Here is a 27,965-nt window from a genome sequence, read left to right as displayed (position 1 = left end):
CGTTTGACCCTCAAGGTTTCAGCCTCCAGGTAGAAACTCAAAATAGTCAGAGAAGACATACAACACCATAAAAACACCACCAGGGGGCTTAATGAAGTTCTATCAACCTCATAGACACATGAAAAACAGAAAAAGTGCAAAACCATAGCACCACCTCTTTAAGTCAGGGGTTCTCAAAGTGGGGTCCAAGGACCCTCAGGGTTCCTTCCAAATAGACCAAATGGACTTATGGGGTCCTTGAAATTAAAAGTTTGAGAACCATTGCTTTAATTCACCCCTGTCTCTTCCTAGACTGATTGAGAAGCCGCAGCCTAATGGAGAGACTATTGAGTTATCAGCGGAGGGCCGTCCTGAGCTGGTGGAGGAGAAAGAGCTGCCGGTTGTGGACTGTACCTGCTTCGGCTTGCCCCGGCGCTACATCATCGCCATCCTGTCTGGCCTGGGATTCTGCATCTCCTTTGGCATCAGGTGTAACTTGGGCGTTGCCATTGTTAGCATGGTCAATGACCATACGGTCTTTAAGGGGAATAAGGAGGTACTTGTGGTAAGTGGCGAATAACAAACCACAGTATGTGTCATTTGGTGTGGCTGCAAAGTGTGCTAATTATGATTTGTTAACTACTGGGATAATATTGTAATCCTTAGGGGTCATATTTGGGATAGGGAAAACTCAACATGGGTACAACTGCTCACCAGCAATTAGGCAAGTTTAAACTATTCAGAACATGAAATAAATATAATTGCATTCAGGTGGCGCAGGGGTAAAGTACCTGCCCAACACTGTGGACCTAGGGCCACGGTTAGGGAAAGTCATGTGCAAGTTGGATTGTAGTTGAAAATCTGTGCAGGTAAAAAACAAGTAATAATACAGTGGATCTTTTTGCTACACCAACATTGTTTTCCTGAAACAAAAATCTCTATTTCCATTTGGCCATGGAGACGTAGACCATAGTCAAGGTACGTACGTCACAAGCAGTAAGCCTGAATGGCTTCATTACTGAACACCACGTTGTGATTTGCGCGGCTTCGTTCACAAACTGCACACGTAACTTGGTATCTGATTCTGACACTGATTCTGATTCTGATCGATAGCTATAGATTGGACAGGGAGGCTGTGTTGTTGTTAGACTTGTTTGACTAACGTTTCCCTACTGACTGCCATAATAACTAACCTGCAACAAAGTGTTAGGTCCCTCTTAGGGCTGCCCCCTAAAAGTCAACGATTCAGTCAGAGAGACTGAGGTTCTCGCAGTCGAGTCGTCAAACGGTCAATGCACCAACGCCATTGTCCACCGTCGATGAAACTTTTGCGTTTTACCTTAACGTATAAGCACTGACTATCAAATTGCAAGATCTCCACTTCCTGTAGAACAGTATTGAATGTGACCCCTGATGTTTGTCATTCCAGGCTGCTCAGTTCACATGGGATCCCGAGACAGTAGGGATGATCCATGGATCCTTCTTCTGGGGTTACATTGTCACACAGATTCCGGGTGGCTTTATATGTCAAAGATTTGCAGCCAACAGGTGAGCATCTCCACGACAACTTACAACAAGGGTGTCCTAGAAGCATGCAAACGCCAAGCTTTGATGTCAGTTGACATCATCATTTTACAACTACTATACATAATGCAGGGAAGCTTGAGACAAGCTTTCAAAAGCAATTAGTCTCATCATTCTATATTGAATAGGGGGGTTGCCGTAGCTGAGTGGGTAGAGAGGCCGCCTGGAAAACAGAAGGTCCCCAGTTTGCGTCCCGGCCCCTGGTCTATGGTCTGTGTCCCTGAGCAAGGCACTTAAAGGGGAATTTTGCCCCACGGGTTTCTTAACTTTTCTATGATGTTATGATATCCGAGGACGAGTGGTACAGTAGAAAAATGTCATAACTCCATCCCAGGTCCACTGCAGCTAAAAACCTGCACCTGGGCCTTGCGCTAAATCGCGTATTTTAATAGCTTTTTTCGTTTCGTTTTTGGTGAGATCTGATGTTCATAGTGACAGAACACTATGCAACGTGATTGCCTTGAATGCAGCCCACCGGAGACACCGGAGGCCCATAGGTGCAGGTTTTTAGCTGCGGCGGACCCGGGATGGAGTTATGACATTTTTCTACTGTACCACTCGTCCTAGGATATTATAACATCATAGAAAAGGTAAGAAAACCGTGGGGCAAAATTCCCCTTTAACCCCTAACTGCTCCCACTGCTCCGACTGCTCCCACTGTTCCTGATACTTAGGATGGGTTAAATGCAGATGCCACATTTAACTGTGTATGTAAATGTACAGTGACTGACAAATACCACTAAGGAGTGCGGGCCAGATTTTTTGTTTTGTTTTATGTATGAAAATGTGTAAATCTATAATTTATATTCTTTACCTTGACCATTGACCACCAAATATCAGATATTGAGTTAGATATCTATTACAGTATGTTAAATGTCATGACTTTGTATTTTGTGAACTTTTTGGCACACACACACACACATACAAACATTTCCTTGTTCTAATGTAGTTAATATTTTGTCACAACTCGTGTCAACACTTTTCATTGGCTATATATCTATAAAACTCACAGACACTTAACAACTTTCTGAATTTTTCAAATGTATCACACACATATCAGCTATTTTTGCTACTTGTGAAATATGGAGATACAAGGGTTCTGCCTGACATCGATGATATTATTTACTCTTTGCCTATCAGTGTGCAACTCAACCCGGCTGAGCAAGTCTCCTGGCCACATGCTCAGCCAGTGCCTTGCTCAAGGACAACTCTTAGGACTCAAACCTGCAGCATTTTGAGATGCAACGTATCAGTGGTTTGCAGAAACATACAGCAGCTATGTTTCTTCTCTGCTGTTTGCGTTAGCAGTGGTTCTCAAATGTCATTTCAAATACCCCCATAACTCTCAGAGTTACAGACCTGTAAGGGTCCATTTGGAACCCCCTCAAAGAACCCTGAGGGGTCCTCACTTTGAGAACCACTGCAGTAGGCTTTGTCCGGTAAACTTGGAACACTTTTTTGGATGTGAGTTAATGAGCAAAGACTTTCAGTCTGCATTGGAGGTGTCAAGCGTTCAGGTTGATGCGGTTTGTTTGTCTCTGTGTGTATTTCAGGGTGTTTGGCTTTGCTATAGTGGCCACATCCTGCCTTAATATGCTCATTCCAGCTGCTGCTCGCTGCCACTACAGCTGTGTCATCCTGGTCAGGATATGCCAGGGACTTGTCGAGGTACGCAGCGCTGTGTGGCTCTGTATGACTGGTGTACGTACGTGTGTGCATTTGCGTTACATTTGTACACTCTCAGAGTTACAAAAGTGTTGCTGTTTGTGTGTATGTGTATGTTGTACATGTGGGTGTCGTTTGTGTGCGTGTGCCTGCGTCCGTCTGTGCACAAATGCATTTGTGCACACATGCATAACAGAATAAGCGCGTGTGCCAGTGTATGATGTTTTCAAGTTTGTATGTCTGTATTTGCCCAATGTACGTGAACTTGAGTGCAATGTGATGATGTGAGCCTGTTTGCTTATTGTGTTGCGTCCCACAGGGGGTCTCATACCCAGCCTGCCATGGGATCTGGGCTAAGTGGGCCCCCCCTCTGGAGAGAAGTCGACTGGCCACAACAGCCTTTTGTGGTGAGACGTCTAGAATAGGATATCAACAACAAGCGAGCACTATTCCTTTCTCTATTTCTGCTTGTCAGTGTGCTTCTCCAGACACGTCAATTTAGTGGTTCTCAAACCTTTTCATATCAAGGATCCCCAAATGAATATGTATTTGGCCACGGACCCCCATCTGAAAAGATTGTGTGCAACGCGTCGAATCGTGAAGCGTTGTGAGCTTGTAGATCTGCTATTTCCGAATATCCAAAGTATACAATTGTGTTAAAGAAGGTTAACTGTTCCTCATTTTGCTGGAGACCCCCTGGAACCCACTCAAGGACCCCTGGGGATCTCGGACCCCACTTTGAGAACCACTGGGCTAAAGAAATGTCTAGGGGTGCACCAGTAGCTGGCTGGATACTAGTCATCAACTTAAAGGACCACTTCAACCATTTTCAACCTTATCTTCATATAATTGGTCCTCTCTAATGCTCATTATAAGATGGCACCATTTCTGTCTACTCACTCTGTGTCTCAGAGGAGGGCTGTGGACAGTTCAGAAACCCGCCTACCAGTTACATCATCGGTGGGCAGGTTTAGTCATTTTATGAGATTTTATTTTTTTAAATTATTGCATGCTACCTTTCCAGGAATAGAAAGCCTACAGTTCTATTAGCTTCAATTCCCCATCGATGATGTCACTGAAAGGCAGGTTTCTGAACAGTCCACAGCCCTCCTCTGAGACACAGAGTGAGTTGACAGAAATAATGCCATCTTATAATAAGCATTATAGAGGACCAATTTCATGAAGATATAAGGTTGAAAATGGGCAAAGTGGTCCTTTAATTGTAATGTTTGATTCTGACTGGAGATCTGTGTTCCCTGTCTCTCTACCCTATACCTGTCTCTCTACACTCTACCTGTCTCTTTACACTCTACCCTGTCTCTCTACACTCTACGCTGCTGCCAGGCTTCTAACCAACACCAAAAAGGCCACTTCACTGGCCTCCGGTTGTTTTTTATTTTAAAATAATTGTAATTACGTTTAAGGCTCGAAAGGGTCTTGCTCCTAGTTACATCTCTGAGCTCTTGCCCCCCTATGATCCTCCCTGTGGCCTTATTCCAACCTTGTAACTAAGGGTGATCGGGCCTTCGCCGTCCGAGCTCCTAGGCTCTGGAATGCTCTACCTGAGACAATTCGCCTCACTGATTACCTTATATCTTTTAAATCACTATTAAAAACCAGCCATGTTCTAGAAAGCATTCCTTTTCTTTGTTTCATTACCTTTTGCTCATGGTTATGACAAGTTGTAATTAAATGTCTGCTTTGTATTCAACTGTGTCCTATAGGGTCCTATGCAGGTGCAGTGGTGGCCATGCCTTTAGCTGGGATACTGGTGCAGTATTGCAGCTGGCCTTCAGTATTCTATGTCTATGGTTAGTACAGTAACAGTCATTTGATATCATTTGAAATCATACTTTATTATTATTATTATTTTTACAGATGCTGTGTGTTATTTTCTATAAATAGCACCACAATTATTGTTAAGAGTTTATGTTCATTTCAGTAATTGCTGTGAATATTTACTCAAGTTGTGCTCGATTTCATTTACATGACATACAGTACACCAAAGGTTTGATGTGACAGACCTACCTCTGGGTGTTGTGGGATGAAATATTACACATACTGTATGTACCACCTCATATTTATTAATATGAATGTTAATGAATCAATTATAGAATAACTCTACCTCAACTCTCTCTCTCTCTCTCTCTCTCTCTCTCTCTCTCTCTCTCTCTCTCTCTCTCTCTCTCTCTCTCTCTCTCTCTCTCTCTCTCTCTCTCTCTCTCTCCCCTCCCTCCCTCTCCCAGGCAGCTTTGGGATATTCTGGTATTTATTCTGGATTCTGGTGTCATACGAGAGTCCTGCTGCCCATCCTACCATCACACCAGAGGAGAGGAAATACATAGAAGATGCAATTGGAGAGTCGACAGGGTTCCTTGATCCTCTAAAGGTATGACACTGGTTGTGAAACACAAATACTGCACAGAAATATACCCATTTACCCCTACATACTCTGTTTTCACAACATGGTACAGTACTTTATAAAGAAAATTCATAAAAATGTATACATTTGCTTTGAAGTAATACTCCACTGTTTTTCAACATTATCTCCATTTTGTTATAATACATGCTAGATCAGTCAATCCAGCACTCTGTGTCGTGGAAGTAGAAATGGAAGGCTGCACAGCTATAGGCTGTCACTATTATGACATTTTGCTTGACGATTAATTGTCACTCAAATGATTGCGATTAACGATTTAATCGTGTTTATTGGAACATTTGTGAATACAAATTACAGTTTGGCTTTTACCCTTCGTAAACAAAAGTTGCACAGGGTAGATATGACAAATGACACATAAAAACACTTAAAAATAAACATTAATAGTGGAAATAGCAGATCTAGCTAAATTGGCTATTTCCACTATTTTTGAAAATGTTTGAAAATATATGAAACATTTTCAACATGTAAATGATTAAGATGACGATTATGCAAAAAAATGCGATTATCTTAGATAATTGTGATTAGGCGATTATGTAATAATTGTGACAGGCCTACACAGCTAGTCCACGTGGGTTACAGCCACTCTGCCACTAGGGGCCACTAGGGCAATCGCCTCGAGAAGGTTGGACTCAGAATACGGCAGAAAATGTGTCTTCTCTCAGTCTGTAATGTAATCAAAACATTTTTGCATTGATCAATGTTTGATCAAATTGATTAGGCCTATGCATGCATTCACACATTTGACAGCATTTCTCTCTCTCTCTCTCTCTCTCTCTCTCTCTCTCTCTCTCTCTCTCTCTCTCTCTCTCTCTCTCTCTCTCTCACACACACACACCCACCCACACACTCGCACACACGCACACACGCACACACACACACACACACACACACACACACACACACACACACACACACACACACACACACACACACACACACACACACACACACACACACACACACACACACACACACACACAGTCACCCGACTCTAGTTTTTTTAGCAATGTCATCTGTCATCTGCGAGTGAATCCCAATCATATCCTATTCCTCTCTGGTGGCAGAAATTCAAAACCCCATGGAGGCACTTCTTCACGTCCATGCCGGTGTACGCCATCATCGTAGCCAACTTCTGCAGGAGCTGGACCTTCTACCTGTTGCTCATCAGCCAGCCAGCCTACTTTGAGGAAGTCTTTGGTTTTGAGATCAGCAAGGTGAGATATAATGTTACTGTATGTATGCTATGTGTACTACATTGTTGTGTTACACAAGTTAGAATGATCTGCTATTCCTCAGTGATGCCTTGCTGCACTCTAATACTCTATGCAGTACAATTGATTCTCTTACTTTCACATTTTAAATCTGCTGTAAGAACTCAGCCACTTTTAAACCACTTCAACTGACTTGATAACAAAACTGCTGGCAGTAGCAAAGTTTGCCTCGCTTTTCCGGCCGTAGTCTCTTGGGTTGGGTGTGTGTTTCTTTGTTTAGTTTTTTTCGGATAGGCAAGGGATGGGGAACAAGGGGGAGGGGTCACAGGGGCTTCTTTAACACCCCCATCTCTCTCTCTCTTGGTTTCACTTATAGGTGGGCGCTGTTTCAGCCTTGCCCCATTTGGTGATGACCATCATTGTGCCCATTGGTGGCCAGTTGGCAGACTACCTGAGAACCCACAACCTGATGTCCACCACCAACGTCAGGAAGATGATGAATTGTGGAGGTGAGAGGGCAGAAGAGACATGGCGGTAGATCGGAGGGGAGGGAAATATGAGAATTGTGGGTTTTTATACATATAATTAAAGAAAAGAGTGTCAAAAACATGTATTTGCTAATATAATGTAGGGAGATAAATGAATTATCTTTATTTTATTTTATTTTTAATGTTCTGGTATTTTCATGCCTTTATTCAGACACAGGAAATGGCAGGGGAGAGAGAGGGAAGGACATGCAGTAAAGGGCCTCGGGTCAGATTCAAACCTGGGCCAGCTGCAGCAAGGACTGAGCCTTAATATGATATGTTCTCTACCTGGTGATAATAAATATTAGATATTAAATTGAATTATTTTCTCCATAAAATTATTATTATTATTAGTAGACATGTAGGTGAAGGAGTGAGGGAGCAGCTAACAAAGTAATTTGGCAGGAGGAAGCCAACACACAAAAAGTAATGTGGTCAACACCTTCTCGCTTTTAAACAGCCAGCTGCTGAATTCAGAAACTTGCATTTTGAGTGGACCCTGATGAAGGCCTCCTGGCCGAAACACGTTGGTCACCTGCGTTTTTTTTATTCCTTGCCATGATGGATTAATAAAGGCTTTTTCTACTTAAACTGAACAGAGCTGCCTTGGACCTTTTTTTTAAGTTCACCGTCTGATTTTCCACTGTGAAGGTTTACAATGGAAAGGAACTTAAAAGTCTTCAGATGCATTTTGAGCGTTTGATTATAAACAATAAAGCTGCTGCCAGAGCTAGGGAAATTACAGTAGTATAGCACATAATTGTATAATGAATGTATTTTCTTCTTAAGATAAAATAATAGTTAATTAGTATTTACATACGTATGTAACCACATGGATTTGAACGTGACAAAGGGAGGGGAAGATAGGAACGACGAGCCCCCAGCGTCTCTGATATTGTCTTTATAAATGTCTTTCAGGATTTGGAATGGAGGCCACTCTACTGCTGGTGGTGGGTTTCTCTCACACAAAGGGTGTTGCCATTACCTTTTTGGTCCTTGCAGTGGGCTTTAGTGGGTTTGCTATCTCAGGTAAGGGGTTTATTATCTAAACAACCAATTTTTTAAACAACCAAAACCCATAGACAGGCTAATGTGTATATTTTCTCCCGAGACCGTTTCATAATATGAATATTATAATGTTTTTGCATTCTGTAGAAGATTGAAACATGAGACATTTTAATGAATGGAATTAAATGTTATCCTAGAGTGAATTTTGTTCATGATTGGTTTAATTTGGCAGAGCATATCCCTGATCCCTGACTATAATTAGAAATGCAACTGAAACATTATTCCGAATGCGAATAACAACTCTTGCTAAAACTGGCAGCAACAATATCAATGTATGTATCGTATATATCTATATCTGCTATTGACACTAAATCCACTTCACCACCGTAGTTAAACCCTTACAAAATGAACAGGGCCTTTTCCATTGTGTTTTATATTACACACTGGCTTTGGCCTCTATGGCTTAAAATTCATCTTTGTGGCTCTATGAAGATTAGTGGTTAACCCACTGAGCCTGACAGGGGGCGAAGCCTATATGTCATCATAGAACTAGAGTTACAATGCGTAACTATCGTTCTTTCTCTCAGGGTTCAACGTCAACCATTTAGACATCGCCCCTCGCTATGCCAGCATCCTGATGGGCATCTCCAATGGAGTGGGAACATTATCTGGAATGGTGTGCCCTCTCATAGTCGGAGCCATGACAAAACACAAGGTACATCAGCTCTGTTCCAAAATGAAAACGTAATTTGAATTCTTAACTTGTAACAAATGAATAGCAATATAAAAACACACATAAAACACACATAAAAGAAACAATTATTCTAAACAGTGCAGTTAACATATGATACAGCATAAGCATGGTTACTACTGAGATTTAAATGTGTAAAGTTGCCCCTTTTCAGAACCCATGATGCCTATGGCACTGCTAATTGGAGTGTATTAATGTCCCCTTGTCCAAACCACACCTACAGCAGAGGGGTGGGACATTGGGCTTATACCTGTGGTGTTTGTGGATGGGTTCTGTAGAGTTGATTCCAGAAAAGTAATTGGATTAACCTATATCTAGAACTGAGCGTAGACATAAAACCATCTGTACATAAATCACTCCAATCAACTCCTCCATACAAGCAACTCCCCCATACAAGCTGATTTGCAAATATTTCCCCCATTTCAGTTTGTTGTGATGTTATAGCTGACATAAGAGCATCATACCTTTTATAAGTAAATGTGAACAATTGTTGGCTCACACCGCACGTTTTCCATAACTGTTGAATTGAGTCGCTCCCAGTGACATTTGAGGTTGACTAATACAATCTTGTAATGTTTTGTTTAATGGTACTTCGATGCCCTGTTTTCTTTATTTTCAGACACGTGATGAGTGGCAGGGTGTCTTCCTCATCGCCTCCGTTGTTCACTATGGAGGAGTGATTTTCTATGGTATGTATACTACTAACGCCTGATTTATGCTCTGGTGACAAAGTGTCATGGGACGCGTCGCTCGACAAAATAACGTATTTTCACCTTAAAAAGTGCCTATTGAGACACATCTTAAGACACTTTACTTCAGCTCTTATGTCACTTTATCTCTAATGCCTGTTGAGGCTAAATACAGTACTACTGTACTTCTGCCCCCAAAAATGGCGTAGTGAGCAATATTGCATGGAAAAATCTATGACTAAACTATGGAGATCATTTTAGATGTATTGCTTGCAAGCATGTGCCATTGGCTTTCCCAAGAGATGGCAAAGGTTGGTCATGGTAATAGAAACTAAATATTGTCATTAATTTAATTGCTTGACTGGTTTGACTGATTTTAGATTTGTTTGAACTGTGAGACATAAACAGCTGAATTCTGAACGCATACATGTAACCTGAACAGATGCAAATGTCTACATAAGAAATAGAGTATTATGAATGCGGGGAGTCTGGTGGTGCAGCCAGTTAGTACACTGACCATACACTGTATGCTCCTTATGAGTCACACAAGCAGTGTTGTAAAGTAACTAAGCACATTTACTCATTTAAAGTAATGTACTTAAGTACAATTTGTACTTTACTGGAGTATTTCATATATCCAATACTTTTACTTCTACTCCACTACATCTCAGAGTATTATATTTTTACTCCACTGCAATTTCGATAGGCGATGTGACGCATTGTGAGCTTGTAGATCTGCTATTCTCAAAAGATTTTTATATATGAAATGGGACATTCTGCATAATAACTACTTTTACTTTTGGTCCTTTAAGTACATTTTGATACCAATACTTTTTGAATTTCGGACTTTTACTTGTAACAGAGTATTTCTACATTGCAATATTGATACTTTTACTTAAGTAACAAATGTGAGTACTTTTTCCATCACTGGTCACAAGGACACTACTTTGAGTTTGACTCCTGTCACATGTCTCCCCCCGCTCTGCCCTCAAGTGTCTTGTCTCTACTCTCCTATCTAAATAAATGATATAAACTCCCCCTCTAAAAGGAAAAGAGGAGAAAGCATTTTATATATTGTCGCTGTCAGGCAGAAACCTTGTATGTCTAAAACTATTACTTTTCAGGAAAAGAAAAGAAACGAAACAACCTGCGTTCCAATGAATACAGTATAATTATTTAGTTACAGGCTCTTGTTAATACTTTTGATTGGTTCAATTTTTTAAAAACTAACAGACAGACTTAACCACTTTCAACCTACCGTCCTTATTTTGGGCATCATTACAGGCACATTTATAAAAACACTTATGAAATAAAAATAGTGTGAATAGCAGATCTATAAGCTCCTGCTTGTAGATGCTTTCCCGGTGTTGTTTTATATACAGGTTTCGGTCCAACAGACCTTCATCGGGTGTCATCTTATGACAAAGAATAAAATAGGACATTCATTTATGAAAAAAACAGAAAAAGAAAATTGTTGTACTGTTTTGACCTACACAAGATACCATTAAGGTCAAATGACCGAAATGTATAGTATCTGTTTTTAGATACTTTAACACAGTGTTTGTCAACCTTTATAAGCCAGTGCCCCTTATCTAATATTCGGGTCCCTTACCGCCCAGGGCCTGACATCCCTGTGACAGGGCTGTGACAGGGCCTGACATCCCTACTGACATGATGCTGACATGATCATGTCAGTATCATGGTCAATATCGATACTGACCATGATGCTGATACTGACCATGATACTGACATGATACTGACATGATACTGACATGATACTGACCATGATACTGACCATGATACTGACATGATACTGACCATGATGCTGACATGATACTGACCATGACACTGACATGATACTGACATGATACTGACCATGACACTGACATGATACTGACCATGATACTGACATGATACTGACATGATACTGACCATGATGCTGACATGATACTGACCATGACACTGACATGATACTGACATGATACTGACATGATACTGACATGATACTGACCATGATACTGACCATGATACTGACATGATACTGACATGATACTGACCATGGTACTGACCATGATACTGACATGAAACTGACCATGACACTGTGACTGAGATAATAATGACATGATACTGACATCCTCAGTTGTTAATTCTTACTGTATACAGACACAGATGTAAATGAAAACTGGTTGACAGAGGCACTGTACAACCGTGATGCGTTTTTCTTTCCAGATTACTACAGAATGGAAAAAGTTCTTGCCCTCTGTGAGCGTAGAGTACCGTACAGAAAAAGACAGCTGGTCTTAGAGGGTTTCGTGTATTGGGAGATGGGCATCCAAAAGCCCCATGCCTCTGAATGAATGCGGGCCCCATACGAGGTAGCAATATGTCGTGTTGTTTTTCTGTTGCTATAGGACTCTTTGCCTCCGGGGAGAAGCAGCCGTGGGCGGACATAGAGGACACCAGCGAGGAGAAGTGCGGCATCATTGATGAGGACGAATTGGCCAATGAAACGGAGGAGATGTACCGCGGGGGCGGGCAGTATGGGGCCATGATGAGCCAACAAGTGGCCGGTTCCAACGGGGCTGGCGGAGCTGGCGGGGCTGGGGCAGGATGGGTGACGGACTGGGATAAGACAGAAGAGTACGTGCAGCCTGGACAAAACTCTTACCGGCACGAGGGGGTGTCAGAGAGGGAGCTGACATAGAGGATGAAGGCATTTCAACTGAAAGAGGAGAGGAAGATACACGTAGCATGGAGGGGTCAACGCAACACTGAATGGAACTCTTGTGTGCTTCGGTACAGTATTTACAACTGCACATGGGGATTAGTATGGATCTGATTAATTGTTTGCGTGTGTGTGTGTGTGTGTGTGTGTGTGGGGTGGGTGTGTTTGTGTGTGTGTGTGTGTGTGTGTGTGTGTGTGTGTGTGTGTGTGTGTGTGTGTGTGTGTGTGTGTGTGTGTGTGTGTGTGTGTGCACACGTGTGTAGGTAATACAGTAGTTCATGTACATATATATATATATTCGACAGTCCGAGATCATCTCCCAGAATTTCTTCCTCCTCCTGAGTCATTTGTGATTGGTCAGGAGTGATGTTTTCATGGAAGTACATTTCAGAGGAGATTCCCTATGTACAGTGTGGGTGTGTTTCATTAGTCGTTTAACACACTCTCTGTCTGATGGCTTCGCTTCGGGGAATGCCATCTTAAGTGCCATTCCATTACTCTGAAAAACTCAAGTGAACTTTATGAGATCGACAACAAGGGCCAAGGGAACGAGTCAGTAACAGTGTCCACTCAAGAGGCGCATCTTAGCTAGAATGCATTGCTGTGCGCTAACCAACTAACCAATCTTGGCTGACCCATGATCTATCATTGCATAGTGCTGTCTGCATAAGGGCAAGTGTGTTCCCTTTAAATCCCCCACTCCCCCTTGTACCCCCCCAAGTGGCCACTCACATGACGTACGGTGCTGTATATACCAAGTGCGTTCACAGAATTGAGGGTGTGTTCAACTACTAAAAAAGGCAGTGTGTGTGTGTGTGTGTGTGTGAGAGAGAGAGAGAGAGAGAGAGAAAGACAGAGAGAGAGAGAGAGAGAGAGAGAGAGAGAGAGAGAGAGAGAGAGAGAGAGAGAGAGAGAGAGAGAGAGAGAGAGAGAGAGAGAGAGAAAGTACAGTGAACACAAAGACAGATTCCTGTAAAGAAACTTTCAAGCCACTGGCAGTATTTTATGTTTAAATGTACAGCAACACGTTTACTGATGTGGTGGATAAGAAGGTATGGGATCTTGTATGTAACATTTTAACCTTTTGGACACCTTTTAAACACAAAATAATTTAACACATGGACCACTTTTCTATTAAGAAAAAAACAAAACTTTTTATTATTTTCCTTATTACTAAATTCAGAAATAAAAAAGAATAAAAATGTATTAGTGAATAATCTTGTTCCACCCAACTGGGTGTTGCTGCATCCACTTTACCTTAACCTCCACCACAGACCCGCTATAATGCACTGACATTCCAAAGCATGTAAAATCCATATACTCATCATAGTAATACTGTATGTACAGATCATTTGATTGGCATCATCAGAGGACAAATCAGATACCTGTATGTGCGTTTTGGGCGTTTTGCCAAAATTACTAAATCAAGTTGATAGATAAACAGATTTATTGAACTATTGAGTAAACTGTATGAGTAAAGTCTTTTTTAATATGAAGCGAACTCATTTAGCTTGTGTGTGTGTGTTTGGGGGGGGGGGGGGCATTTTTGTGTGTGCAAGTGTGCATAGCTGCACACGCAGGCATGTGCACAAAGGTGCACGTTGTGTCTCTGTAAATCTCACCTGGGTATGATGACCTAAGTAGGTCAGGTCCATCCTGGGCTGTGGGTCACAAAACACATATCGTGAGTAATCGTCTGACAGTTGTGACTTTCCATTTGATGTGAACTCTCCCGTCGGAGAGGTGGTCCAGAAGGAGTTGAGTGTGATACCTAACCACATAAAACCCTATTTTGGTCATGTCACTATTGGCAACAAAAATAGAGTATCTATATACTCACAACACGTAGTGAGCTTGTCATGCGCGTGTGTGCGTGCGTGTCATAAACACAACATGTTGCTTGTAGATTGGATTTTTTTCAGCGAGGAGGTTTGGTTTAGAGTCATTGAAGTATAGGCCAGTGTGGTTCTCAAAGTGGGGTCCAGGGACTCTCAGGGTTCCTTGAGGGCGTTGCAAATGGACCCGGTATGTAACTCTGAGAGTAAGAGTTATGGGGGTCCTTGGAAAGTTATAAGAACCACTGATATAGGGGTTACGTGGTTAACTGCATTGGAGGTGGTAGATAGCATGGAATAATATAACATAGCTTCACAGAAAGTCCTCAGTGTTAATTTATCCATTTGTAATTAAAAGTGTACAAAATGAAACCAAATGGAATGGTTCGATTTGTAGCCCACACTCTCAGAATGAAATGAACATTGAGGATTTTGTTGTGTAATATTCCCAGGCAGTTGATCTCTCGCTGCCTGTTTCTCTGCCTTTAAGCCTGATCTATACTTGGTTGCACGTTGGTGTTGCATGCCGTAAATAGCAGATCTACAAGCTCACAACGCGCCACATTCGTGACGCGTTGGGAGCTTGCAGATCTGCTATTTACTGAGCACGACGCCGGCACGCAACTAAGAATAACTGAGGCTGAATTAGCTGGATTCCCTGTGACGATTGGCTCACTCTCTCATTGTCATTGTACCTCCTGTAGCTCAAGCTCCTTGTTCTCTATCTGTGCTGTTTTAGTGTAGTGTCTCCCTGAATGTCAGTCATGTATGAGTTGGTCGGTCAGAGGTCGTTAGCTTGTTGTTAGAGAGAGACTGTGTGTGTGTGTGTGTGTGTGTGTGTGTGTGTGTGTGTGTGTGTGTGTGTGTGTGTGTGTGTGTGTGTGTGTGTGTGTGTGTGTGTGTGTGTGTGTGTGTTGGGTACAGGTGCTGAAACATTGTGCGGTGAGCATGTTTTAATAATAGATTGTGGAGCACAGCAGTGCAGTGCCCCCTCCCCTTTCACCCTTTGACTCACGCACACACGCACACACACACGCACGCGCACACGCACACGCACTCGCACTCGCACGCGCACGCTCACGCACACGCACACACACACACACACACACACACACACACACACACACACACACACACACACACACACAAAATTGCTGCTTTCATACTAGTATGGCACCCTTCATTCTGCCACTGCAGTCTCTTCACTGTGTGTGTGTGTGTGCGTGCGTGCGTGCGTGCGTGCGTGCGTGCGTGCGTGCGTGCGTGCGTGCGTGCGTGCGTGCGTGCGTGCGTGCAGGCGTGCGTGCGTGCGTGCGTGCGTGCGTGCGTGCGTGCGTGCGTGCGTGCGTGCGTGCGTGCGTGCGTGCGTGCGTGCGTGCGTGCGTGCGTGCGTGCGTGTGCGTGAAAATCTGTGTGTGTAGACAAGCACTAAAGTTATGTATTTGTAAGCGTAATATTGACACATTTTACATTTTTAAAACGATATCTGGTGGCTGCATTTAAGGTCATTTACTGTAACTAATTCCATTCTGCTAATAGAAGAGTTTTCTCGTCTCTGTGATGCAGAGTCACTGTTGGATGTTGTTGGAACAAGTTTGACCACTTTCACCCTGGCTTCCCTATTTTGGGCAGGTCATTATGGTCTGAATTCTTAAAAAATGTCAAAAGATTTGAAATACTTTAAAACATTTTCCAAAACAGCAGATCTGCAAGCAGATCACGACATGATGCGATGCTACGCGTTGTGAGCTATTATAGCTATAGATCGGCTATTTTTGAGAAGTGGTTAAATATCTTTTAACTAAATGTTCGATAGTGCTGTACAAAATGTATGATGGCATGGGAAGGAACTGAAATGCAAGACATCTCAACCATCATGAATGACAACTCCTGTGAACATGTTCTTTTTTTTAAGTGTTGTATTGGCTGTGTTTTAAATCTCTTCTGTTGTCACAGTTTTCTTACATTTCCAGTGTTGTTTCCCCGTGTCTTATGATGAAACGTACGATTACCTGTGGGGAATACATGTAAGAAAAAGAAAAAAGAATTAAAGTAAATGCTATACACATATAGAAGTGTACAAATGTGGAGTCTATGTATAAAAGATGTATATGTGAAATAAAATAATTTAAACAACTGTGTATTCAAAACGGTATTATTATATTAACCCATTAAAACCGGCAACGCATCTGTGTCATTTCAGATTGTTGCGTTGGCTATTCAAAAATAGCAGATATACAAGCTCACAGCGCGTCACTCCGTGCTGCGCTGTGAGCGTACATCTACTATTTTTGAACATTTTTGAAAAATCTTGAAAGGGTTTTATAATAATTAAGCAATTCATTATAATAATTTTAAATTACGAACAAGTCTCTCTCTCTCTCTCTCTCTCTCTCTCTGTCTCTGTCTCTGTCTCTGTCTCTGTCTCTGTCTCTCTCTCTCTCTCTCTCTCTCTCTCTCTCTCTCTCTCTCTCTCTCTCTCTCTCTCTCTCTCTCTCTGCTCAGTCTCATGACAGATGGATGCAGGATTATCTCAGTGATTTTAGGCAAAGATTAGATAGGAGAGCAGATGCACTCTGTGGGAGAGTGAGGGGTAAACATGAACGTCAGAGACGACAGAACGCAGGACAACAAACCACAGGACATACCACAGGACATGTATATATATATATATATATATATATATATATATATATATATATATATATATATATATATATATATATATATATATATATATATATATATATTTGTGATGCGTTGATCAGTATGTTCAGGTTCTGCTACCCAGCATTGGATGAGTGAAAATGTGCTGTCTCTCTGCATCCCTTTCTCTCTCTCTCGCTCTCTCTCTCTCTCTCTCTCTCTCTCTCTCTCTCTCTGACTACTACCACTGAGTGAATTTCTGTCCACCATTGAAGACGTCCTTCTCATAAAGTCACTGGGTTGTGCTCCTGAAGACTATAAAAGCCAAGAAGCAGTGGCAAAACGGCGGGCAGCTGGAATCTCCAAAAAGAGATGGGGCAAACATTCATCCATATTGTTCAAGGAACCCCCAAACAGTTTTTTTGGGGTTCCTTGAACGATATGGATGAATGTTTCCGTATTATGTTTTGAAAAAACATCTAAGCCTACTGCAACTCTCCAGTGGTGTAAAGTAGCTAAGTACATTTACTCAAGTGCTGTATTTAAGTAAAAGGTATTTTTACTTTATTGGAGTATTTCCAGTTTTCAGTACTTTTACTTCTACTCAACTACATGTACATCTCAGAGAAAATAGCCGATCTACAAGCTTGTAGATCTGCTATTTTATGTCCCATTTCACAACTTTTCAAATGTACACAAATCTTTTGAAAATAGCAGATCTACAAGCTCACAATCCATCGCATCACAACGCATTGTGAGCTTGAAGATCGACTATTTTCAAATGGCCAACATTTAAATAGGGCTGAAGTGGTTATGTCTTGTAATAATAATCCAAATCTACAAAGTAAGTAACTAGTAACTAAAGTTTTCTAATACTTGTAGTGGAGTAAAAAGTACAACATTTGACTCTGAGATGAAGTGGAGTAGAAAAGTATAACAAATTGGAAATACTCCTGAAGTAAAAATACATCATAATTGTACTTAAGTACAGTACCTAAGTAAATGTACTTCGTTACTTTCCACCACTGTCCTCCACTGATCCATCAGCCAATCATACGTGAATGCGCTCCTCTTTTCAACGACGTCACTCTGGTATGGTATTTGTAATTGGTTTATAACTCACACAATGTCCGTTTCTTTTGGGCGTGGCTCGTATTCTTTTTTAATATGTTTTGCATTGGGGTCGGTGTTGCCATGTCCGCTTATTATAAGCGACTTTGGGCTTATTTTTCTGTAAAGTTGCTTGTAAGTTGTAACTGCCAATATTATTGGTAGTTGCGGGTTGCGGTTTTTGGGGCTTGTTTCTAAACTGTAGTTGCTTCTTTTTGGCTTGTTTTCCTAGACCTGGTTGCTTATTTCTCTCACAAAATCTGGCAACGCTGATTTGGGTGGTCGCATGTCTGTTTAAGTCCAATTTATGCATCGTCGCACTACGGTCTCGCGTGAAGAAAATAGCTGATCTACAAGCTCACAAAGCGTCCCGTCTGCGACGCGTTGTGAGCTTACAGATCTGCTATTTTCGGCACGCGACACCGTAGTGCGACGAAGTATGAAGGAATCGGGCTTGAGACAGAGACATGGCGTGTGATTGGACAACCTCTCCGTCTGGGAGGCGGGACCCAATTTGCTTCGCCCGTCGTGATTGCACCATCACAACGTCTGTCAAAGTTTGCCGCCGTTTCATTGGTTATTCATCGAGGACGACTCGCCCGTGAAGACCCTCCCACCACAGAATGAACCACAATGGAGTCCAAATAGAGCTCCGACTGTTTCCACACAGTTTGATTTATTTATAACTCGTCCCTGCCTTTTATTTAGTTACTTTTCCATAGATATACATTAACATTCTGGTCCACAGGATCTGTGGGATAAAGTACCGCATGGGCTCAAAAGCCAAGTGTTTCTTCGAAGTGTTTTTTCTTGTGTTTTTTTAAACAAGGAAATCGTCTCAGGCTATGTAGCTAATCTCATTCTGTCATTTGTAATCCTTTAGCGCTCTGTTTTTTTCATATTGGTATTGTATAACGCCGTTTAAAAGGTAAGGCTGGCTTACCTTTGGCATGACTTGACTTTATTGTCATCGGGATCATTTATTAAACACATTTACAGCTAATGATTTAAGTAAAAACAATAAATCTGGGTCACTCTCTGTAACGTTAAGGCCATGACAGCGCCTTGGGGGGCGACATCAACTCAGAAAATACACCGTGTGTGTGCAGTGGTGGTAAAAGTATTCACATTTGTTACTTAAATAAAAGTATCAATACTGCAATGTAGAAATATTCTGTTACAACTGAAAGTCTGGAATTCAACATTTACTTGAGTAAAAGTAATAAAGTATTGGCGTCAAAAAATTAAAGTAGTAAAAGTACTTATTATGCACTATCCCATTTCACAGGTTTCCAAATGTATTAAAATCATTTGAAAATAGCCGATCTAGATTGGCTATTTTCAATTAGCCATGGCTGAAGTGGTTAATGTATGTTTTACTAAGTAACTAACTCAAGTTTTTTTTTTAAATGTAGAAGAGTAAAAGTACAATATTTGCCTCTGAGATGTAGTGGAGTAGAAGTAAAAATATAAACATTTGTAAATACTCCAGTCAAGTAAAAATATATCAAAAATGGTACTTAAATACAGTACTTGAGTACATGTACTTTTTTACTTTCCACGTGTGTGTGTGTGTACCTAACTTAACAGGCAGAAGCATCTTAAAATCAGAACGAAGTCTAGATGAAAACATGTCGCTGACACTTCATTCTTTCAGGCATGACGGAGTACAAACTTGTGGTGGTTGGAGCAGGAGGTGTGGGGAAGAGTGCACTTACCATCCAACTCATTCAGAATCACTTCGTTGATGAGTATGATCCTACCATCGAGGTGAGAGACATTGCTTGTGTACCCCTAGCTACACTGTAAAACCCTCTGTGTTAATTTAACTCTGAGAGTTACAGACCTGTAAGGGTCTATTTGGACCCCAGGAAGAGTAGCCTTCACTGTGGTGATGACTAATGGGGATCCGTAATACACAATAAACAATATTTGGTTCCTAATTATCAGTCCTTTAACCAGGAACTCTGAGGGTCTGCACATTTAGAACCATTGGTCTCTTCATTAAGTTTTATGAATTACAGTCAGATCATGCACCTGTCATATTCTAATAGGCTAATGTAGCCCAGTGGTTCTCAAAGTGGGGTCCGGGGACCCCCAGGGGTCCTTGGGGGAGGTCCCCAGCCAAATCATTAATACAGCATCACAATCATTTAACCACTTTATCCATTCATACGTTGGCTATTCAAAAATAGCAAATATACGCTGCGAGCTTGTACTTCTGCTATTTTATTTTTTGGAAGATTTTGAATAATCTTTGCATTTTTTTTTAACACAAATCTTCTCTTCTCGGGGTTCCTGGCACAAAACATTTTCAGATGGGCCAAATGCATATCAATGTGGGGGTCCTTGACACAACACTTTGAAAACCACTGATGATGCCAAAGTCACAGTGTTCTGTTTTCAGGCAAACCTGCAAAATTATCTAACTGTCATTCCCCACTTCTGAAACATCAAATTCCATTATTATGTCTGAATGTGTTGCTGGTTATTATTACACGATGCAATAATAATTCAGGGTGACTGACAAATGTAATACATAGGGTTCGATTTGCTGGTGGGAAATCCATGCCTCTGCTGATATCCCCCATCTGGTCATTCATTTTTATCCCTGCTTCCGGCCAGACTGAATGAAATACATGCATTTTGTTTTGGGATGTGTTTGAGAATATCATAATTTATCAATATAATAAAAAATGTATATTATCCTCATTAACCCTGGTGTCGCTTTTCTGTTTTATTTCTTTATTCAAAAATTGCGTAAAATAGCAGATCTACAAACTCACAATGCATCACGAACTTGTGGAACGGCTATTTTAGCTATTTGTCGTGCAAGTACGACAAAGTATACAGGGCTTAAGTGGTTACGAAAATGTGCATATATTATAAATCGAACCCTGACCAGTATGCGTTGTTTGCAGGACTCGTACAGGAAGCAGGTGGTAATTGATGGGGAGACATGTCTGCTGGACATCCTGGACACTGCAGGTCAGGAGGAGTACAGTGCCATGAGAGACCAGTACATGAGGACAGGAGAGGGCTTCCTCTGTGTGTTCGCCATCAACAACATCAAGTCCTTTGAGGACGTCCATCTTTACAGGTATCAGTGTCAGTACCAAGCAGCCACCATCTCAGGACAGTGAAACAACATTGAGACTAGTTGGGCAAAAACGTGCTTGTCCTTTCAAAGTAACTGGCCTTCATCCAAATGAAGAGTCTGCTTTTCATTTGTGAGTTTTATGCTGCAAGTTAGAGTTAAAGTTAGGGCGAAATGACTTCAAATCAATGTCAATATTATTCCAAACTTTCGCATCAATGAACGATTAAAAGAAATATGATTATTTGTTTATTTGGAAAGGATCCCCATTAGCTACCACCTGAACGGCAGCTAGTCTTCCTGGGGTCCAAGAAATCCCAAAGATAAAAAATCAAATGGGGTCTGTGGCCTAATGCATATCAAACTGGGGGTCCTTGTAATTAAAAAGGTTGAGAATCACTGGTCTAGGTCAGTGGTTCTCAACCTTTTCTGGATCAGGGCCCACTTTTAGTTAGTTAGGTAGTTGATTTATTTCGTTCATGATTAACACAACAGTTGAACATACAGAATAAAGGTAACAAGATAGCTGTTGCCCGAAAGGGTATGGGCTGAAGCCGGAGCTTATTATTTCCACCTTATTCATATTTGAATTCATTGTCACAATAGAAAAAAAGGAAACGAAAGACTAAAGAGCAAAATAAAGAAAACCAACTATCAACGATAGCAATGCAATGAAAAGAAACATATTTGGCTTTGCACTTTCAAATATTGAAAGCATTCACGGCCCACCCACCCATCAGCTGAGTGGCCCACCCACCCATCAGCTGAGTGGCCCACCCACCCATCAGCTGGGGGCGGCGCGTACATTTTCAGAGCATGTTTATTTGAATGATCAATCAATCCATTGTGTTCCACCATGGATCAATGGAACTGACGTAGTATACTTTAAGTTCTTATTTATTGATATCACTTGTTATCATTAATGTTATATTATCATTAAAATCTTAAGTGTTTTGCCAATTATTTGGGGGCCCACTTGCACTACCCTCACGGCCCACCAGTGGGCACCGGCTCACATGTTGAGAACCACTGGTCTAGGACGGTAATGTGCCAGTATGCTGAGGGTTTGCCTTGTCACTTCTCTAACACAGAGAGCAGATTAACAGAGTGAAGGACAGCGACAGTGTACCCATGGTTCTGGTGGGCAACAAAAGTGACCTGGGTTCTCGAGGCGTTGAGACGCGACAGGCGTCGGAACTGGCCCGCAGCTATGGAGTTCCATTTGTGGAGACCTCTGCCAAAACCAGACAGGTACCGGACCAGTTCAATAACAGACACCACCACCACAGAGGTTGTGGGTTCGAATCCACCGTGGTGCAGCCGGCTTTGTCGGGGGGAGCCGGCCGGGGAGGGTGATAATCAGGGGTGCACATAACTGGTGCGCAAGTGCGCATGCATCGTCAAAATGCACGCTGCGTGGCACATCAGACGAAGGGAGGCGCTCTCTCGTACCAACTGCTGGGACCGCTGGGACAGGAATTTACTTCCTGAAGCCACACTCACACATTCACGGTGACGCACGCGTCCGCGCCCCATACACACCCATGCGGCGGAGGCGGAGGGGACGCATGCTGCATGTGAATGTGTGATTGTGGCCTCGAATCCTGACACAGTCAGTCGCACACAGCAAGCTGCTGGCTGCGTTACACAGGCACTCGTCACCGATGATGATGAACGAACCGTGATGTGGTGCAAAATAGCACTGTGTAATAAATTTCTGTTGGCCTACCACAAAGCGAAACATACACGTCCTATGCGTTCATTTGAAGAGGACATTCCACCACTCAAGAGGCTTGGAATTAACAAGTTAGTTATCAATTGGCATAACTAAATTGGGGAGAAAATAGGTAAAAAGTGATTGGCTACTCTAAATTTAAAATGACAATAACTGACAGAACCCAATATATCGTCGGTGTCCAGGACGAACCAGCTAACTCCATTTTCATCTTTTCATAAATCAACGCTATTGAACACCCTTCACATCTGTGTAAAAAATCTAAACATTTGAACCAATGAAAAGTATTAAAAAGCGCCTCAGACGAAAACTCCCAACTCCATTGGATCCTCAAACTGTCCGTCAAAAACAAACAACTCCCCCCTCTCCTCTACACAGTGCTACAGCACAGCATTAGCAGTGCGCGTTGCGCAGTGAACGAGGAGGAACACGTAAACAGACTCCCCGTAGTCTGTTAAAACTATGCAGTGTACCTGTTTATCAAACAGCACTGACGCTAATGTTATGAAAACAAGTAATTATATTTCTAAAATCTATGAAGTGTTTAATGAGGAGAGCATTGTGATAAGAAGAAAGACGTTCATAGCATTTCTGTCGCGCTAGTGTTCTACTACCTCTTAGCAGAAGTTATTGTAATATTTAAAGTCCTGTTTATTGTTGTAGGCCTATATAATAAGTGTCATGAAGCATCAGGGCATTAATTCACACGTTGTTGTGATGCATTGTGAGCTTGGAGATCCATTGTTAGCTTTTGGGAATGTACCCTTTTGAAACCTCTCTCTCAGCAGCGAGTGGAGCTACTGTTGTTTGGACACCTAACTCCATTTCAGCTTGATTTCTGCTCGTCTGAAACTTCTAACTCCACTCGCGCTGGGTAAAGTGTTGATTTACCCGCGATTTGGATAAAGTGTTGATAATATAATGACACATGCAAGTATCTCACAACATATACAGTCACTATACCAACTTTGATGAGGTAGTATTGCTTTGTTTTAAAAATATAAGGTTTTCTTCATTTTCTGAAAAACGTATATTTTGTTTTTTCGTTTCCTGAACAATGAGCGTTTTGGAGTTAGCAGTTTCGCGCTGGACAGCAGAGATATTCATCTCTCACTGACATGTGCATAAGGGTTTATACCAGCGATTCAACAGCAAACAGTGTTCTCTGTAAGTCCCATGTTCATTTGAAGCATTAGAATAACAGCTAACTCTACTGCGGTCACAGATCATGCTACTGCAGCCATACCAACATCACTTTTTAACAAACACTGTTGATTTGGACTTCGGCAGGTTGGGCTTTTAAAGTCTTTGGCCACTTTTCTTTACCTGGCATCCCTATTCTAGGCATGTCATTATTATATAACTTTTCAAACTTGTTTTGTTGTTTGTCGCAAATGTGATGTGTTGTGAGATTGAAGATTGGCAATTTTTTCTATTATTGAAATAGAGCCTAAGTGGCCAGATGTTGATTGTTTGTTTTACAAGGTCTATATTTGTGGGTCAAGGAATGATTCTTTTTTATTCTCTCTCTCAGGGCGTGGAGGAAGCCTTCTATTCATTAGTACGGGAGATTAGGAAATATAAAGAAACCAACCGCAGCAACAAGAAGAGCAAGAAGAACACTCCGAGACGCTGCACGTTATTATAGCACCACACACACACACACACACACACACACACACACACACACACACACACACACACACAGAGCAACATCATCTGCCATAGCACTTGTCTAAAGCTACATTCACACTAGTGGCGACAAAAGCTACAAAACGGCCATTTGGCCAAGCGTGGCCAGCTACATTGCTGCTGAGTTGCCGTTGAAGTGCTGCTCAAGCCGCACTGTGTAAAAGAAAAGGGTATTGGGTTAAATGGCACAGGGAACTGGTTAATGTTGGCAACAATGAGTTCCTCTTTATTTTACAGAACAGAGCAGGAATTGTGGGGTGAGAGAAGGGGAATGGAAATGGTGAAACAAAAACATAATGGTTGATGCTTCACTGTGTCATTGGAGAGCAGAAAAGAAGTTGAATTGTGAACTACAAACTGACACCCGTGTCGGGCATTAGTTTGTAGCTTCATCATGTCTCTGGCTTATGACTTTAGTGACTTATAGTCTGTTGCTTTTGTCGCAGCTAGTGTGAACGCGGCATAACACTCACAGCACCTCTGTCACGTTGGAGATGGTCAACCATACTCTGGACGGGGAAATGGTGATTGCAAATAAAGTCTCCACTTCCTGCTGCCACAACTTGTACTTTTACATTCACATGGTCTCCCTACCAGAGGGCAGCGTCCATTAACACTTGAACCCCAGCATCCCTATTCTGGGGGGGACTTTGTTAAAAATGTCATATCTACAAGCTCTGTGAACTTGTAGATCTGCTATTTTTGCTGAAGATATTTGGTGTAGACAGGAAAAAATGGTCCGAGTACAGTTGTAACTCATGTCCGTTTTAATGAGACTAGCGGGTTTAAGTTGTTAATGCTGTGAATTTACCTGATGCATACTTTTCTTTTTCTTTTCTTTTTGATATGAAACAATTAAAAAGGAAGGACTTTTTTTTAACCACTTGAAACCTGGTGTCCATGTCAGTATATGGTCAAAAATAGCAGATCTGCAAGCTCATAGATTAGCTATTTTCACTATTCGTCTTATGACAAAGTAAGATTACCGGGCTTAAAAGGGTCACAGCTTGTTTGAAGCTCAGCTTTTGTGAATACTTCAAACATATTTGACTAAGAATTAAAAATGAGGGATTTGCAAGAAAGCAATACTCACTTGATGCAGTGTCCACCATGCAGGGCCAAATGTTCCCTTGGCCTTTTTGTACTGTACAGTATCTGCACTCGCATCAAAAAATTTGATTCAGTCCATGTTTTTAGTATGATTTAAAGCTGTAGTACATTGTTGGGAGGGATTTTTCATTCAATAATATTTTGTCCTATATTAGCACAAATGTGTTCATTGCATATCCCCCAAAAAGTCCAATGAACGTAACAGGGAGACTAAACGGCAAGTTTTTTGAAGAGTGAAGTGTTGAACTTGTATCTTATGGACTAGGTGAAGTAGTCAGTTATTTTATGTTTTGCTTAGAGAATTATTGTGCTTGATTTGACTAAGGACTGAATTTGTGTTAACTTGTCTTGACCTGGTATCCTAGTTATTTTGTAGCATTTAATTTTCTTTGCACTATTTTTACTTGACCTTTTACCGTCATTTGTTGACAAAGGTTCATGCCACTTACTCCGATGTTGCACTTTGTAATCTCTGGATAAAAGCATCTGCTAAATGCCTAAATTGTGCAAAAATATAACCATTGTCCCACGATAACAGTGCGCGTCCAAAAATAAACCTTTTATGCACTGAGGAAAAGTGGTTGGTTCCCCCATTGACAAAAATGTTAATTTGACTTCTAAAGTCCATAACCGTATGTTTCTATGACTCCAAAAAGGCACTCCCTGTTTGTCTAGGGGTAGACAAGGGGGCACAGGGGGACCCTGTATATGCATTATGGTAAATTATTGCATTCTATTATACAATATAATGAGTAGGATATATACCCTAGTGATGTATTTGAGACCGTCTAAAGCCAGACCAAGTCGAAATCGAGCCCAAGGAGTTGAGACGGATCAAGAACAGAATAACTTTTTAAATATCCTAATCAAAATAATCTGGTGTCAGGTGACTACAGAGAGTATTACAATAGCCCTCATTAGTTCCAAAAACAGTCATCTTTTCTGAACATAGGCAGCTGTAATAACATTTACTGATGGTGCCATTTACAAGAAGGTACTTCAAAGGATGACAGTGGGTTGCCTTGGATGAACACAGACTACTAACAAGGCACGGTGTAAACACCACTTCCTTGGTCCGAGATCTGTCGCTCTGGGAGGCAAACAAGAGCCCAAGGTTTGATGGAATGCATTGAAGTCAATGTGTAACAGAACTAGTGTATGGATTGATAGACAGTATATACTGAGAGACTAATGATGGATTGGAATGCGACAGTGGCAGGTTATTGACCATGAAAACAAACCGAATGAATGAATACAGATCAGGAAGGAAAGTACTCAAGTATAGATAAACCTGGTCAAATATTACTTGACTACAAGTGAAGGCTGCTCTGTCAAATTTGCTTGCTTTTCAAAATTAAGTATTCAAAAGTAATTCACTTTTGAAAGGTTTTTATTATGACTGCATTATTGCATTGGAATCTAGCCAGAATGCATTATTCCAGAAGTTTAAGAAATATCAGTAATATTGAAAATGTCCATATTCTGCTGATGATCATATAACTGGGTTGAAGTTCACTAACTTCAGGTCAGCTCCACAGTCCCCACCTTCCTTGCATCTTGGTTGTGAAATTGCAGAACTTACCAAATGTGGTGTAAAAGATCTGCCTCGACCAAGACTTCTCTAACCTGTTGTTACCTCAATCCTTTAGGCGAGGAAAGCGCGGGTGACTGAAATTCCATAGTGGTATATGATCTTTGATGCAATGGATCGTACCTTGACAAGACAAGCCGATCGCATGGAACACAACCAGCCTTAAACCACCCCCCCCAAAAACACCTTGATGTACATCTGTAAGTCAGAAATAAGATGTTTTAACAGAACATTTTAAACGTATACTAAAACACTTTAATCTGTCAATATTTTGGTAGGGTGGGACTAAGCTTAGTTACATTATTTCTTAATCAACCAGTAAGTGCTTTGTTCATTCATTACTGTTGTCCACTTTATAGAAATGGTCACATCCTCATTGATATGACGTAACATGAAGTGAGAAATAAAACATTTGCAATAGAAGAGGTTATGGTCAACTGATGGCTCTCACAGCTGTAGGGTATCAATCACTTCTTTAAAAAGAAAGAACACATGGTAGCACTTTACAATAATGACCCGTTATAAAGCATTTATAAACGTTTATAAGTAGTTTGTAAACTATTAACAAAG

The 27,965-nt window shown here is 41.4% G+C and overlaps 2 protein-coding genes across 4 annotated transcripts in view; both read left to right on the top strand.

The window, feature by feature from the left end:
• The window catches only part of slc17a7a (solute carrier family 17 member 7a), a gene marked incomplete at both ends in the record, with an annotated part of 25,577 nt that extends 13,019 nt beyond the window's left edge, over positions 1-12,558 (top strand). Inside the window, 12 exons of the mRNA XM_084072031.1 lie at positions 292-544; positions 1,409-1,527; positions 3,117-3,231; positions 3,548-3,635; positions 4,953-5,043; positions 5,479-5,617; positions 6,733-6,882; positions 7,256-7,388; positions 8,325-8,435; positions 9,002-9,129; positions 9,785-9,854; positions 12,266-12,558. Of these exons, the coding sequence (XP_083928157.1) occupies positions 292-544; positions 1,409-1,527; positions 3,117-3,231; positions 3,548-3,635; positions 4,953-5,043; positions 5,479-5,617; positions 6,733-6,882; positions 7,256-7,388; positions 8,325-8,435; positions 9,002-9,129; positions 9,785-9,854; positions 12,266-12,558 (1,690 nt within the window). The remainder of the gene's footprint in view (positions 1-291; positions 545-1,408; positions 1,528-3,116; positions 3,232-3,547; positions 3,636-4,952; positions 5,044-5,478; positions 5,618-6,732; positions 6,883-7,255; positions 7,389-8,324; positions 8,436-9,001; positions 9,130-9,784; positions 9,855-12,265) is intronic.
• Positions 12,559-18,799: 6,241 nt separating this feature from the next.
• LOC311056324 (GTPase KRas) lies at positions 18,800-27,569 on the top strand. Of its 3 annotated transcripts, none has more exons than XM_084072876.1 (6): positions 18,800-19,098; positions 19,222-19,284; positions 19,828-19,940; positions 21,092-21,270; positions 22,359-22,518; positions 24,537-27,569. In XM_084072876.1, the coding sequence occupies exons 3-6, from the start codon at positions 19,830-19,832 to the stop codon at positions 24,648-24,650; spliced, it is 564 nt and encodes a 187-aa protein (XP_083929002.1). In that variant the 5' UTR covers positions 18,800-19,098; positions 19,222-19,284; positions 19,828-19,829; the 3' UTR covers positions 24,651-27,569. The 3 variants fall into 3 exon arrangements, with proteins under 3 accessions (XP_083929002.1, XP_083929001.1, XP_083929000.1); XM_084072875.1 differs by having other exon boundaries at positions 19,222-19,290; XM_084072874.1 differs by lacking the exon at positions 19,222-19,284.
• The last annotated feature ends 396 nt before the right edge of the window (positions 27,570-27,965 follow it).

The sequence above is a fragment of the Gymnoscopelus microlampas genome (genome assembly GCF_963454915.1).
Source record: "Gymnoscopelus microlampas genome assembly, chromosome: 11".
Classification (NCBI taxonomy): domain Eukaryota; kingdom Metazoa; phylum Chordata; class Actinopteri; order Myctophiformes; family Myctophidae; genus Gymnoscopelus; species Gymnoscopelus microlampas.
The sequence above is the reverse complement of the archived record's forward strand: the minus strand, read 5'-3'. Positions and strand labels throughout refer to the sequence as shown.